General features: G+C 50.9%; 1 protein-coding gene across 4 annotated transcripts in view; it reads left to right on the forward strand.

Annotated features, from left to right (window-relative positions):
• Window positions 1-8,872, forward strand: part of LOC311162042 (ephrin type-B receptor 2) — a gene marked incomplete at both ends in the record, with an annotated part of 276,894 nt that extends 268,022 nt beyond the window's left edge. For all 4 annotated transcript variants that reach the window (XM_084220149.1, XM_084220151.1, XM_084220150.1 and 1 more), the window contains 3 exons: window positions 3,430-3,623; window positions 4,443-4,598; window positions 7,594-8,872. In XM_084220149.1, the coding sequence (XP_084076275.1) occupies window positions 3,430-3,623; window positions 4,443-4,598; window positions 7,594-7,702 (459 nt within the window). The remainder of the gene's footprint in view (window positions 1-3,429; window positions 3,624-4,442; window positions 4,599-7,593) is intronic.
• Window positions 8,873-14,994: the final 6,122 nt, after the last annotated feature.

Below are 14,994 nucleotides of genomic sequence, written 5' to 3' on the forward strand. Positions count from 1 at the left end.
CCTATGGCAGATCAGACCTTTTCCATCTCAATAGATCTCCATCTGTGCCACATCAGGTTTCTCCAGAGTGGGACTATTTCCTCCCTAATGGTTGGTGGGAAATTTATTAATATGAATTCCTAAGCCTGGAGCAGGGGGATGATGCCTTAGAACTTTTGGTTGGTCACAGCCTCTGCTACGCCAGGAAAATGTTTCCATCAGTTCTTGGAGGCAGAGGGATGGGACTTAGGAGTCTGCCTTTCTCAGCAAGGACAATTTCCTTCCTGCTAAGCCATTGTTGTCACCTCAGTTTCAAGCATGTCCTGCACCAGATGTTCCTGTACCTTTCCTGTCCCTTGTCCTTTTCTGGGAGCTCTTCCCTCGCTGGTTTCTCCTGCTACAGCTGCGCTGCTGCGGCAGCACCACTCGCTGTGCCAGGGATGGCAGAGCTGTGCCTGTCCCTGGCACCTCCTGCTGTGCCTGTCCCTGGCACCTCCTGCTGCCCCGGGGATGGCAGAGCTGTGCCTGTCCCTGGCACCTCCTGCTGCCCCGGGGATGGCAGAGCTGTGCCTGTCCCTGGCACTTCCTGCTGCCCTGGGGATGGCAGAGCTGTGCCTGTCCCTGGCACTTCCTGCTGCCCTGGGGATGGCAGAGCTGTGCCTGTCCCTGGCACCTCCTGCTGCCCCGGGGATGGCAGAGCTGTGCCTGTCCCTGGCACCTCCTGCTGCCCCGGGGATGGCAGAGCTGTGCCTGTCCCTGGCACCTCTGGCTGCCCCGGGAATGGCAGAGCTGTGCCTGTCCCTGGCACCTCTGGCTGCCCCAGGAATGGCAGAGCTGTGCCTGTCCCTGGCACCCCCCGGTGCCCCGGGGATGGCAGAGCTGTGCCTGTCCCTGGCACCCCCCAGTGCCCCGGGGATGGCAGAGCTGTGCCTGTCCCTGGCACCCCCCAGTGCCCCAGGGATGGCAGAGCTGTGCCTGTCCCTGGCACCTCTGGCTGCCCCGGGGATGGCAGAGCTGTGCCTGTCCCTGGCACTCCCCGCTGCGCGTCGCTGTCCCCAGCCCCTGCTCCCTTTCCGTGCCGCGGTGCCCCAGAAGCTGTCAGCACTTAAGCGCAGCTGGTCCTGCTGTGGAGGAGCGTGGCAGATATTGAGGGCAGATTACCCTCCTGACCCTGGGGTGTGAGCGCCTGGGGCGGCGGCTGGGAAGGACATGGAGAGGGCTGGGGCTGCCACTGGGATGTGGCTGACATGGAGAGAGCTGGGGCTGCCTCTGGACGTGGCTGATGGCGGCAGGACTCGCTGGGAACAGAGAGGAGTGCTTGGTGTTTGCGTGGAGCTGTGCCCACCCTGTGCCTCCCCTGCTGCTGGCCAGGGCAGACCTGAACCCAGGGAGCTGGGCTGGGGCTCAGCACCCCTTGGGAGGTTCCCTGAGCCGCACAAAGCACATCAGTAGCCATGAAATCCTTGAGGCTGGAAAAGGCTCTGAGATCATTGGGTCCAACCATCAATGTAGCACTGCCACGTTCACCCTGAACATGTCCCCAGATGCCACATCCATACACCTTTTGAAGCCTTCCAGGGATGGTGACTCCACCACTTCCCTGCACAGCCTTTTTCAATGCTTGACAACCCTTTCCCTACCATCCAGTCCAAACTTTCCCTGGTACAACTTGAGGCCATTTACTCTAGTCCTGCCACTTGTTACCTGAGAGAAGAGACCAACACTCCCTGGCTCCACCCTTCTGTCAGTGATTTGTAGAGGAGTTACCTCTGATCAGACCTTCACAGGCCCCTTGGGGCCACCACCATGTCCTGCCAGGGCAGCAGAACTGGGGGAGGGCTCTTCCATCTGGCAAATTTTAGCAGCAGCAGTGCCAGCCCCATGTCTCAGGTCACCCAGCACCTTGACCACACACAACAGTGCCTGCAGCACCTCCCAGTCCATTCTCTGCCTGGAGCCACAGACCATCTCAAGCCCTGCCAGATGTCCTTCTCACACTCTGGATTGTTTGGCATGGATCAACCACCAGCTCTTCCCTGCTTCTTTCCCATTCCCATTCCCAGTATCATTAATTTTCTCTGTGTAGTCTCCCTACTCAACAATATGTCCACCACCACGAGTATGTCTAGACTTCCCCAGGATGGGGGCACAGCCCTAGGGAATCCCACCAGAAGATCTCTGTCTTTGGAATTGTGTGAGACATGGCTGGACAAAGCCATGGCAGCCTTGATCCCATGGTGAGAATAGCCAGACACATGGAGGTTCTTCCTCAGGATCCCTGAGGGAGGTTCTGGCACTCTTCCTTCCCTTGTCCATCATTCCCATGGAGACTTCATAATTTCTAGATCTGCTCCTGATTTCTGCAGTATCCTCAGCTCTGGTTTTTGTCCTTACTTCTGGGTTTCGTTGCCATGCACAAGCCCATCTCTGGAGTTCAAGGCTCCTTCTGCTCATCCTTCAGTGCCTGTGCTGTGTGTGGCCAAGGAGGCAGGAGGATCCTGCCAGTACATGCCCCTGCAGAGGAGCAGATATTCCTGGAAGAAGTGGAGCAGCTTTATCCTTGTTTGTCACCCAGGAGAGGATTGAGGGCTGCAGGTGCAGAGTGGCAGGGAGGTGGAGTTCCCCTTGAAGAAGATCCTCCAGCCCTTGTTCCATTCCAGAAGAACCTCTAGTCCTTGCTCCAGCACCTTGTGGACATTGTAAGACCAGACATTTTCCTGGATTGTGTGGAGCAGTAAGGAATGACCAAAGCCTTTTTGAATGAGCCTGGAGGTGCAATGTAGCTTTGTCAAGGTGTGCTGCAGCTCTTTTGTGCACACTGCAACCAAGTTCTCCTGGGCCTGGCTGTGCTGACTGGGGTCTGAGTCCTCCCCATGGTGTTTTGCACTTGCATGGGCCTGCAGAAAGATCCAGCTGTTTCTGCTGACTGAGCCACCCACGCCATGGCAGGACCCTGTCACCTGGACGAGCTGGTTTGTGTCAGGAGCACAAAACACCACTGGGGGATGGAAAACACAGGGACAGGCTCCCTGTCTGTAACTCACCCCCCTTCTTTGGATAGAGATGTTTTCTCAGCAAGCTGTTGTGCTATGTCCAAGGAAAGCATGATCCCTTCTCTCTGACTGCCCTGCCTGCAGCTGTGGGATCTCACATTCTGTTAGGGCAACAGGGCTGCTCCTTTCCCCCAATCAGGAGACTGCTCCTGACAATCAGACACCCAGGCTGGAGGGCTGAGCAAAGCTGGTGGCACCTCCCAGGACACCTCACACCTCACCTGCCCTGCTGAGGGCTGGAAGTTACCATGTGAGGTGAGGACAAGATGAGGAGGTAGCAGTGAGTGCAGGCTGCAGGATCAGTCACGTCAGTCACGCTCAGGATCCAAGAAAAGGCACATTATGAATTCAATAGGTTTTATCACGGCTGTACTGATGCCTCTTTCTCTTCCTGCAGGTGATAAATGCCATTGAGCAGGACTATCGGCTGCCACCCCCCATGGACTGCCCAAATGCCCTTCACCAGCTGATGCTTGACTGTTGGCAGAAGGATCGGAACCACAGGCCCAAATTTGGGCAAATTGTCAACACCTTGGATAAAATGATCCGAAATCCAAACAGCCTGAAAGCCATGGCACCTCTCTCCTCTGGGTATGTGTCTCTGTCCTCCTCTTGTCCTTTGGCTCCTCTCAACAGGGCTGGGGTCCTCTGGGTCCTGGTGGCACCATCCCTGCACCTCTCAGGACCTACTTTAGAGCTTGACCTGTGTTTGCTCCTTTATAGGGAGAGCATTAAAAGATCATAGAATCACAATTTGGGGTGGAAGAGACCTTAAAGCCCACCTCATTCAACCCCTGTCATGTGTAGGGACAGCTTCCACTATTCCAGGCTGCTGCAAGCCCCATCCAAGCTGGCCTTGGACACTTCCAGGCTTGGGGCATCCACAGAGCAGGGATGCAGATGTCAAGGTCCCTCTCCTTGGGCAGCTCTGGTGAGCACAGGCAGCTCTTGGACAGTACACTCTGCACATGGAGGAGCACCTTGGTTTCATGCACATGGGGATGCTGGGGTGGTGGGATTGTTCTGGTGTTCCAGTCCCACTGCACTGGGAGCTGATAAAGCCCCTGAGGCAATGTGGAGTTTCCCTGGGGAGGTGGGTTGCACCAGCTTGTGGGAAGCACTGGCCTTATATGAGAGTGACCTTTCTCCCCATGAGCAGCCAGGATTTAAAGCTGCATCCCATCATCTCTGATGGCTCCTGCCTCTCCTGCAGGAACTGATCCAGAAGGGCTTCCCTGATGCTCTGCACAGTCCTTCCCTGGCAGAACAGTGATTTCTGGATGGAATTCCACACCACAGGGCAGTGTCTGCACTGTGAATGGTGCTGATCCTGTGCCTCAGCTGCTGGAGGGTGCAGGAACAGTTGTGCTTGCAGCTCTTGGTGTGTCAGTGCCCATTTCTGTGTTTCAGGATGAACCTCCCCCTCCTTGACCGCACAATCCCGGATTACACCAGCTTCAACACTGTGGATGAATGGCTGGATGCCATCAAGATGAGCCAGTACAAGGAGAGCTTTGCCAGTGCTGGTTTCACCACCTTTGATGTAGTATCTCAGATGACTGTAGAGTAAGTGCCCAGGCTTTGAGTCCCAAAGCACAAGGAAAAGTCCCAGCAGTTTTGCAACAATTGGTATTTAATTAGATTTTATTTTCATATGGTGTAGTTTTACTTTTATAGAATTGTTGCTTTGTGGAGCCACTTCTAATCTATTCAGTCTCCAGACCATGTGTCTGTCTGCACCTGCAGAATTCCTCTCCCCACTACCACTGTGAAAATGAACACCCCTGCCAGGGGTGTCCAAACCCCTACATGGGACAAACAGATTTCAGGCTGGCATCAGACAATTCTCCAGAACACTTCTGAACTCTGCACTCCTCTTGGATGGCTGATGTATTGATGGAGACAAGCATGGTGCAAAGTTCTGCCTGAGAAAGGCAGAATCACAGAGTGGTTACAGTTGAAAGGAACCACTGGAGGTCATTCAGTCCAACCTTCCTGCTCAGCTTCTAGAGCTCCTCCCTCAGGATTATGTCTGTGGAAAGAGATTTCACACCCTCTCTGGGAAGTCTGTTCCACCCCCACAGTAAAGTTCTTCCTCATGTTCTGGTGGATCTTTCTGGGCATTCATTTCTTCCCATTGCTTCTCATCCTGTTGTTCTGCCTGGCTCCAGCCTCTGCCACGTCTCCTCACACACCTCAATAAGATCCCCTTGTGGGGGTGGTTTCAAGTTTGTGCTGCATCCACTAAAAATGTCCTGCATCTACAAAAATTATCCTGCAGTGACAATTGACAAGTGACAATCAGCACCTGATTCTTAGCAAGTTCTTCAGAGAAATCAGGCAGCTGAAATCCCACTTCTGGAGGGTTCTGAAGTCCCTTGGGGCTGGCTGGGACTTTGATGCCTCTGCTGAAAGATTTGTGACTGGCTGCAGGTGTCTCTAGAAACCCTCAGAAAGGGCCAAGCCTTAGAGCCATCTGTAAGGGCTGCAGTGTCTGAGCCTGGTGACCAGGGAGGTTTTTGGATTTGTGCTTAAATCCATATGCTTAAATCTACCAGTGAGTCAGAATCCATTCACTCAAACAGCCACTGTGACTTTCTCTGGCTTTTTGTTCTTATTTGCTGCTGGGAAGTTCCCATGGCAGTTCTGACTGTTTTGGGACATCTGTGGTGCAATCCCGAGGCTCTGGGGATGATTTTGTCACAATATTGGCTGGGTTGATACAACAGAAAGAGAGTCCATGAAATCTGAAGGGTAGGGAAGAACTTTGATCAAAGAGTGGTATCAGACCACAACCAACCCCTGCCTGGGTTCTGCTATTTGCAATATCTGACAGCAGGCAGGATACAGACAATCCAGCTAATGCTGGCTGTTCTTTCACTTCCTCAGTGTCCCTGAAATGCCAGTTCTCCCAATCCCTTACCATGCCCCTCAGGTCCTCTCCAAGAGCTTTCACCACAATTCCAAGGGTATCCTCAGCTCATGTCCCACTAGTTTTGGCACACTTCCATTCCACATTCCTCACCTACTTGGCTGAATGTACAATAGAGAGGACAGTCCTTTTTCCTTGGAAAATTGTGGTGTAACAGGACTTGACACCACCCCCCAGTGTTCACTGGCCTTTGCAGAAGCTGATAGGAATGTCAGTGGAGCTGCTGGTTCATCCAAATTTGGAGAGCCAGCAAAATGTTAATGTTTCCTGAAAACTGACTCAGTTCCCCAAATCCACATGGTCTCAACATTGACCTGCTGGAAAGGCTTCTCACTGGTTTGTCTGCAGGCTGGGACACCTGGGACACAAATTATCTTTCAATAGTCACAGAACCATTTGAGTTGGAAGGGACCTTAAAGCTCATCTTAGAGCCATGGGCTTTAAGACACTTTCCACTATCCCAGCTTGCTCCAAACCCCATCCAGCCTGGCCTTGGATGCTTCCAGGGAAGGGCCAGCCAGAGCTTCTCTGGACAACCAGAGCCAGGGACTCACCACCCTCTGAGCAAAGAATTCCTTCCCAATATCCAATCAAATATTTAATGTCCAGGGCAGAAGGCTTGCAATCACAGGGCTGGGCAGAGCCACGGTCTTATTCTGGTTTACAGACATGAGTGAAGAATTTTTTCCTCCCTTTGGAGCTCCTCTTTACCCTTCTTTGCCCAATAACCTCCACTCTAAACATGGCAAAGATTTTGCCACTCTTCCCCTTAAACTCAAGGACAAAATGCACCTGAAATTCCTTCAAGTCAGGTTTGGGTCACATGGCCTCCCATCCCCTGATGGGAAGAAGAAGATCTGAAGATTTCATGACTGAGGTTTATTTGCCAAGGGGGAGATGAGAGCAAACTCAGCTAGAGACACAGACAGGACCAATTTAGAGCCACACTCATGCTCTCGGCATGACTTTGATTTCTCTCAGATGTCTAAATCTATAAAAAATATAAGCTGTCCAAAAATGAGATTGCCATGATTTAACAAAAGGATAAGTGCAAAAATTGATCACTTCATGGTCTTGTCAGCTCAAAGGAAAAGCATCAAGAACAGCATCATCTGCGTATGGGGGTCAGATCTACACTGAGGAGGGGCAGCACATCCCTGTCCTGTGTCTCCAGGGGCAGAAAAAATGGGTTAGTGTGTCACAAAATGAAGGAAAATCCAAAATCCAAAACGGTACATAGGTAAAAGATTTAAGACAAATTGACTCACAAGAGAGAGCAGAGCCTGTGGCATTTTGTTTCACACTCTCTGTTGAGGTTCAGGACTCTGAGGTGCTGCAGGTAGGTAGAAAGTGCAAAGATTGGACAATAAGCAGGAAAAAGTGAAAGAGTAGAGGTTTGACAAGGTTTGCTTCTGTTTGTTGCATTCATGAAAGAAATCTGTGGATGCTTCAGCTCTCTAAATACCATTCTCATGGACTCATATAATCAGGGAATCATAGAATCACAGAATCCCAGAATGGTTTGGGTTGAAAGGGACCTTAAAGATAATTTTAAATACCATCTATGATCTTGTTCTGCTGTGAGAAAATACCTCCTGATATTTGTGTTTGTTTCCTTTCCTCCCAAAGGGACATTCTGCGAGTCGGGGTCACTTTAGCAGGACACCAGAAGAAAATTCTGAACAGTATCCAGGTGATGAGAGCACAGATGAACCAAATCCAGTCTGTGGAGGTTTGATAGCTGCCTGTCCTCCTGCTCCTCCTCCTCGAGGCCCTGCTCCCCTTTGCCCCTGTATGTCCAAGCTCCAGTTCCTGAGTGTTCTGCATGGACCAGAGACAGGCAGCTGCTCTGAGGATCATGGCAGCAGGAGGGAACACCCTGTCCTCAACAATGAGAAGTTGCCAAGAGCTTCTAGGATTTAAGCAATGGAAAAAGGGAACAAAAAAAAAAAAAAGACAACTATTTTGAAAAACAAACAAGCAAACTACAAAAATATTTTTAAATAATAATAAAGCAATTGCATTCTTGAAAAGGGCTCCAAGACCAATGGGAGTCTCCAAAGGAAGAGAAAAGAGCAGCTTCATGTTTCCTCTTGCACAAGGCTGCTGCAGCTGGACCCAGGCACCTCTGGAGCAGTGGGACTTCTCCAGGAAGAGGAATGCAAGGAAAGGCCACGAGAAGCACATCTCTTCCTGCCGTGGGCTCTGGGAATGCCGTGAGCCAGGCCCTTCCCCAGAGCCCTGTGAGCAGATCAGACCGGGAGAGCTGAAGCTCTTTGGTGCTGTGAAACCAAGTGCATCTCAGAAACTGATGGACTCCTTCAAAAGCTGAAGACTTTTTTTTTTTTTAAAAAAAAAAAAACAAAACCACAACAAATAAACTAAGACTAGAGGAGGCTGTTTCCGACAAATGAGAAGGAATCTGTAACGCCTGGGGGTGGGGATGGGGAAAACCAATCCTTTTTACATCTCTTATTTTCTCTTGTCATGGAACAGTTTTGTGAGTGACAGTTTCCTAAGGGTCCGTCCATCCACCCTCCAATGGCATCGTGTCTCATACATATCATTGCTCAAGACTTTAGTGATATCCTTTCTAGATGCCAATGATCTTTTCCCAGAAGACTTCCCAAGTACAGTATGTAGTAGTTTTTGATTACAAATGCTGACGTGTACCTTTATTTTTCGGTTGTCATTGTTGGGAGATTTGTCCTTTTACATTGTTTTGTTAACATCAGTTTGTGAGTTTGGGGTTGGAAATTTTCGGTTGGTTGGGGGTTTGGTTTTTTTTAATGAAAAAGAAATGACATCTCCAAGCATCATATCATCCAAGAACTTAAATCCCTTCCCTGTGGAAGGAAAAATTGCAGCTTATTGACCATATGCCAGGAGAAAAAGGTTTTTTATATGCACATTTCCTCCTGTTTGCTTATTTGTTCTTTCCAATTGGTCGTGGCACGACAGATGTTTGTGGCTCTTGGGGCTCCAGGTGTTTGCCAAAGTGAAATGGCCACCAGCTCAACTTGGGGGTGAGCAGCATCACAAGGGGGGTTGGGAGGGAAATGTGGGAGGAGGGAGGGGTTTTGTGAGGGAATGATGACTCCACAGGTGGCTTCAGAGCCCTTTGGAAGTGTCTGGCTGCTGAGAAAGGTGTTGGATTGGTGCATGGGAAAGGCAGGGCAAGGCCAGTCCTCTCAGGGGAGCTTGTGGCACAGCATTCTGGAGAGGGGATTGTGTTATCCCCAGGTGGGGATGGGTCCCTGCAGGTGCCAGGCTGTGCAGGGGGGCTCTGTGCCTTGGGAACCCTGTCCCTTCACTGGGTGATGCAGCTTCAGGCTCAGCCCCTCACGTCAGAGAGAGCCCAGGACAGCAAAAACTCCAATCCCAGCTCTCCAGAGGCAAAATACTGTGGGTGAAGCTGAATGATCAGTCAATGGGTTTGTAAATAACTGAAAAAAATTCTTTAGTTGCTGACCAGGTCTTTGGGATGTGTGGGTGCCACCAGCTGAGTGCAGGGAGGTGCAGATGAGAATCGGGTTGTTCTCTGTGCCCAACACCACCTTGCATCCTTTGAAGCATTCCACATGTGGCATTTTCCCACCCCTCTCCTGGGCATGGCCTCAGGACTGGTGTTTACAAGCCCTTGTCTGCCATTGCCTGTCATTCCTGGGCTCCTCCTCTTCTTTTTGGCAGCAAGGAGTGTTGAAGGCACGTTCACTGGGAGCTGCCTGGCTGTATTTTCCAGGAGCTGAATCCAAGAGGAAGTGTGTCTGCTGTGCATGAAAATCCCAAGCTGTCTAGACCTCTGTGGCCAGACATCATCTCCCCAGACTGCTTGTAAAATATGAGGCCCTTTATGAAATACTTCTAGCATTTTCTGCTGCCAGAGCAGATCCAACAGCAAAGCCCTTGCGAGTGGCATCAGAGCAGCCCCTACAAGGGAGGCTTCTCTCCTGAGCTCTTGCCCTGTCCCAGGGCTAGGTGCTCCAGCAGCTGGGACTTTTCAATTGTCCCTCTAGCCCCTGTTAATCCAAAATCTCTAGTGCAGGGTTGTGTTTATGTTGCATCCAGCCCAGCCCTGGGTTTGCAGCTCTGGGCTTGCCTGTAGTGATGGAGCCCGGCAGGAGGTGTGTGCTGGGTGCCAGGGTCTTGTCCTGAGCTCAGTGCCCACAGGGCACCCCTGGCACAGCCCCAGCATCTCCCTGCAGGGCTGGCAGGTGGCACAGAGTGTGTGGAGCGAGGGGCAGTGGGCTGTAGGCATGGGCTGTGCAGGTGGCACCTGGATGGGCAGCTCTGCCCCAAATCCAGCCTGTTCAGCCTGTGTATCCAAAGGGATACCTGGAATGCCTTTGCATCCAAAAAGCACTTGCTCCTGGTCACGGGATGGGCTCAGCTTTGAAAGGACATAAAAAATCACTGGAGTTGGCTAAACCACAGGAAGTGTTTGCAGAGGGCACACAGGGAAAGGAGGAGCTCCCAGGTGTGCCCAGTCCCAGTGTGGTGTGGGAGCCTCCCCTGGTGTGTCTGTCCCACATCGTGGCTGCTGTGCCTTGACAAGGAGCAGTTGCCACTGTGCCCCAAAGGCACGTGAAGCTCTCTGGTGGCAGTGCAGGGTGAGGGCAGCATGGTGCTGTGCCAATGCCCAGCCACAGCCAGGAGTGCCCTCGTGCCCCAGAGCTCTGCCAGGAGAGCTCTGCCTACAAAACTCACCAGCAGATTCCTGTGGGGCAGCCATGTGGAAGGAGCACATGATGCCCCTCACTTGTCCTCCCCAGACAATTCCTGACTGTTCTCTGCCACCCCCTACATTCCTGCAGACACTAAGGAGGAGCAATGCCCAGACAGCATCCCCACAGAGCCACCCAGGCCTTGGAAGGGCACTTCAGGTCTTCTTCATTCGGAGACATTTTGTCTCAATGCACTGAATCTCCTCGCTGGCTGCTTCAGACACATCTACCTGCCAGACCCAGCCCACTGTGAAGGACAGGTCCCAGTGCCACAGCCCCCAGAGCTGTGGCAGCCATCTGCAGGACAGAGAAAGCACATCCTTGTCTCTTCTTCTGACCAAAAATCACACGGTGGTGGTGGTACTAAAAGTAACACCTTCCCATCTGTTTGTACCAGACACAGATGTGACATCTGTGTTTGGCTGTGTAGGACTAATGGAGAGCTGGGCTGAAACAGGCATGGTCCAGAAAGCACTGCAGTTTTCTGCATCCTTCAGCTCTCCTGGGAGCACGAGGAACCGAGTTCCTGTCAAGTGCTTTGGTTGTAAACGCCTCTGGCACATGCTGCAGAGCGAGGGCAGAGGCACTGGAGTGACAATAACATATTTATTTCATGGGTCTCCAGTGTACTGCTATGAAGTGGGAGTCTGATGGAAAACTCGGCGTGTTCCAAGGGGAAAAGGGGAAAAGGCACTTGCTAACATTGACACTGTGAAATGCTGTTGTGCATGTGCATGTGTGCATGTGTGGGTACGTAACAAAAATCATCACATGGAGATTTTCAGGCAGCTTGTTGCAATTTTCACATTTCCCCTGTACCTTTCAAGCTACCTCCCAGCCCTTCCCTTGTCCCCTCCCCATTTCCTGCTGAGGATCAGCCTGTGGATGGCTTTCAGAGGGAATGCTCAGCAGCTTGGATGTTCTCAGTTGGTTGGACAGTGATAAGTTCAAATCTTGCAGAGCATCACAGGGCAGAGCAGAGGAAGAAAAGCGTACGTGGACAGTAAAAAGTTAAAATATGTTTTGTGGGTCATTTCCAGCTGTTGCCACCAGCCCATTTGCTGGAATTACAGCCCAGGGTTGTGAGGAAAAGAGGGAAAACAGTCCTGTAAGACACAGCAGTGCCATGAGGAATCCCTTGTCCTAGTGGCTGTGGGGACACAAAACAGGGCACTGTGAGCTGCACATCCCCTCCCTAAAGGATCTGCTCTCCTCCTCAGTGAGTCCTCAGAACTGCCTTTCATGGATTAGTGGGAATCTGTGCTTTTCAGCAGCTGAGGAGCTTCTTCTCTCCATAACATCCTCACTGCCAAGCAGCAGCTCCCAAAGGCAGCAGCCCATGTTGGGGCTTCCCTGTGGCCCAGATAAACGTGGCTGTGCCAGGGCTCCCCACTGCTGCAGGGTTCCTTTAGTGCTCTAATCCCAGGCTGGAATGAGATCCAGCCCATGGCTCCACTGCAGCTGTACAGCAGGGTCAGCCCATGGGGAGGGAGAGCCACGGGCAGGGCAGGGGCTGGAGGACCTGGGGACACAGCAGAGCTTCATCCTTGTGAGCTCTGCCCTGCAAGATCAGCCACACAGGGAGTGCTGGCTCCTGTTGGCCCTTTCCCCAAACCAGCATCCTGCTCTCTGCACTGCCTAATGAGCACTGCCCAGAGCAGCTCCCTCCTGGCCTGGCCTGAGCTGAGCTGAGCTGAGCTGAGCTGAGCTGAGCTGAGGGACTTTCACCAGCATCAGCTGCTGGCTGGACTACAGGGCTTTTCCCACACTCCCTGAAGCTGTTCTTGGAATCTGGGTTGAAGGAAAGGTTCTTTCCCAGGAATCATCACCCAGGCTGTGGATAAGCAGTGGCCTGTAGAGAGGAACTCTGGAGGGTTTGAGCAGCTGAGGAAACTTCTTGTTATATTTGCCAGGCTGATTTATATGAATCCTGGAGTCAGGGCTTGAACTCTGCTGCATCGTTAACAGTTGTATCCTCTGATGATGCAATAAATCTGGGACTGCCTTGGATGTACAACAGAGTCCTGGAAGTGTCACTGCTGTCTGGTTTGGTTTAGTGGAGTTTATTGTTTTAATGTAAATCATCTTCTTTCCTGCATGTCTAACTCAAGGCTGATTTAATGTAGGTCTTTTTCCATCCTCAAAAATGTTGCATATTTGCAAGTTCTGCACATACAGGATTCAACTTTTTTTATCTGCAGTCACGTTTTGGCTTTTTTTTTTATTTAAGCTTATTCAGGATGTCTTGGCTTCTTGTAATTCTTTGCCCTTCCCAGGACACAACCTTGGCCTGTGTTTGCTTCCATATGTGTTCCAATCTTCCACTGCTCTCCTAGAAAACTCCCTGCACTCTCCAAATATTTCCTGGAATTTACCTCCTTGCTGTCCCTGTGTAAACTCCTGCCAACTCCACTGACAAATGTTATTTGCAGAAATTTGGGACTGGAAGCAAGAAGTCCTCTCTCCCCACAAATCTTTTCCTGAATCTGCATTCCTGCTGTCTTAAAACCTATTCAACAGTATCTCTCCCTTTTTTCCTCCTTTTTAAATTCTGCAAGAAATTCCTCTGGGAGCTGTGCAGGAGTGCAGCAGCAGTGCCACTGTCTCCCTGTCTGATTCCTTGGGACATCCCAGTGCCCCCACTGCCAGCCCTGCAAACAAACCACACTCAGCCTTGCGTGCCTCATTTCTTATCAGGAACTCTGTTTTGCCTTCATGAAAAAAAGAACAACAAACACTTGGTTGATTTCCAGCTCTTTTGTTCCAGTAAACTTCAGGAATTCTTCACTTGCCTCAACTGTAGCTTCAACTTCTACCTCTGGGGTTGGCTGGAGCCCTTGCACAGCTGTCCTGCCATATCCTTTGGTTATTCCAACTAAGTCTGGGAGGGAAGGAATAAATTTTGTCTTTGAGAGCCAAACAGCTGGGTTATGAAAAACTAATGGAAGGGGTTCAAGGAGGATTCCTGCCCATGGCAGGGAGTTGGAACAAGATGATATTTAAGGTCCTTTCCAACCCAAACCATCCCAGGATTCCTGGAGGACTGGGGGAAGTGTGTTACTCTACCTGAGGATGAAGCCAGCAGTCAGATCCCCCTTCTCCCCAAATTGCCTTTGGTCTGCACTTCCAGCTCACTGACTCCAGGCTGAGTGGGCTGGGCTGGGAGATGGAGGTTGATAAAATCACCAGTCTGGGACAGATGGTGTGGCAAACCCACAGCCTGGCTTGGCCTTTGCTGGTGGAGAATAAATGTGAAATCTGTGATTGCCATCAGATATTGGCATTCAGGAGCCTTCACACAAGGTCACGAGCCAGTGAATTTTTGATGTGCTGGCTCTGCAAATGCTGGAGATGCTTTTGTTCTCCTCCACTCAAAAGGGATACACAGAAAGGAAGAAATAAATATACAGATAGGTGCAGCCAGATCAGGGCTTCTGTAACAGCCAGAAGTCCATGGGAGGTATAAAAGATAAATAGATTTTGATTCTTGGTTCTGGCAGAGGTAAACCACAATGATAAAAATTTCATGCCCTTAAATCAGAAAGGATGTGAGAAAGGTGAGAAAGCAGCAGTCACTGTTTCTGACAATAACAGCTTGAGGGCAAGGGAAGCAGAATATTCCTTGGCACAGATCACAGTGGTTGGAGGGTGGAACTCAGGGCTGGAATGTGGATAGCCAGCACTGGATGGATTGATAGGAAAAGGAGAGATGACTTTAAGCTAAAGGAGGATAAGTTTAGATGGGATTTTAGGAAGAAATTTTTCCCTGTGAGAGAGGGGAGGGCCCAGCACAGGTTGCCCTGGGAAGCTGTGGCTGCACCTGGATCCCTGGAAGTGTCCAGTGCCAGGTTGGATGGGGCTTGGAGCAACCTGGGACAGTGGAAGGTGTCCCTGCCCATGGCAGGGGGTGGGACTGGGTGAGCTTTGAGGTCCTTTCCAACCCAAACCATTTTGGGATTCAAAAGGTGACTGGACAAACTTTTAAAAGCCTAATCTCGACACAAAAATACCTCTTCCAGTTTCTCTGGGTCATGGATGCCTGGGGGCACAGGGTGTATAACAGGATTCCTGCAGAAATTCTTTTACTCAGTTGTATTCTTGGGACTGACACATTCTTAAAAGCCCAAACACTCCATCAAGCATCATTGATTTTCCATTTTCACTCTTTCTGGGAAAGGATTTCTGTGTGGAGCCAGAGGGCTTCCCATGTCAGAGGAAACCACTTGCTTCCTCCTCCCAATTTCTTGTGTATCCCAAGGCATCCCTGGGGCTCAGAGGTGCAGTGGGACATCAGTGCCTCAAACAA

Source organism: Fringilla coelebs (genome assembly GCF_963513975.1).
Source record: "Fringilla coelebs genome assembly, chromosome: 22".
NCBI classification, from domain to species: Eukaryota; Metazoa; Chordata; class Aves; order Passeriformes; family Fringillidae; genus Fringilla; species Fringilla coelebs.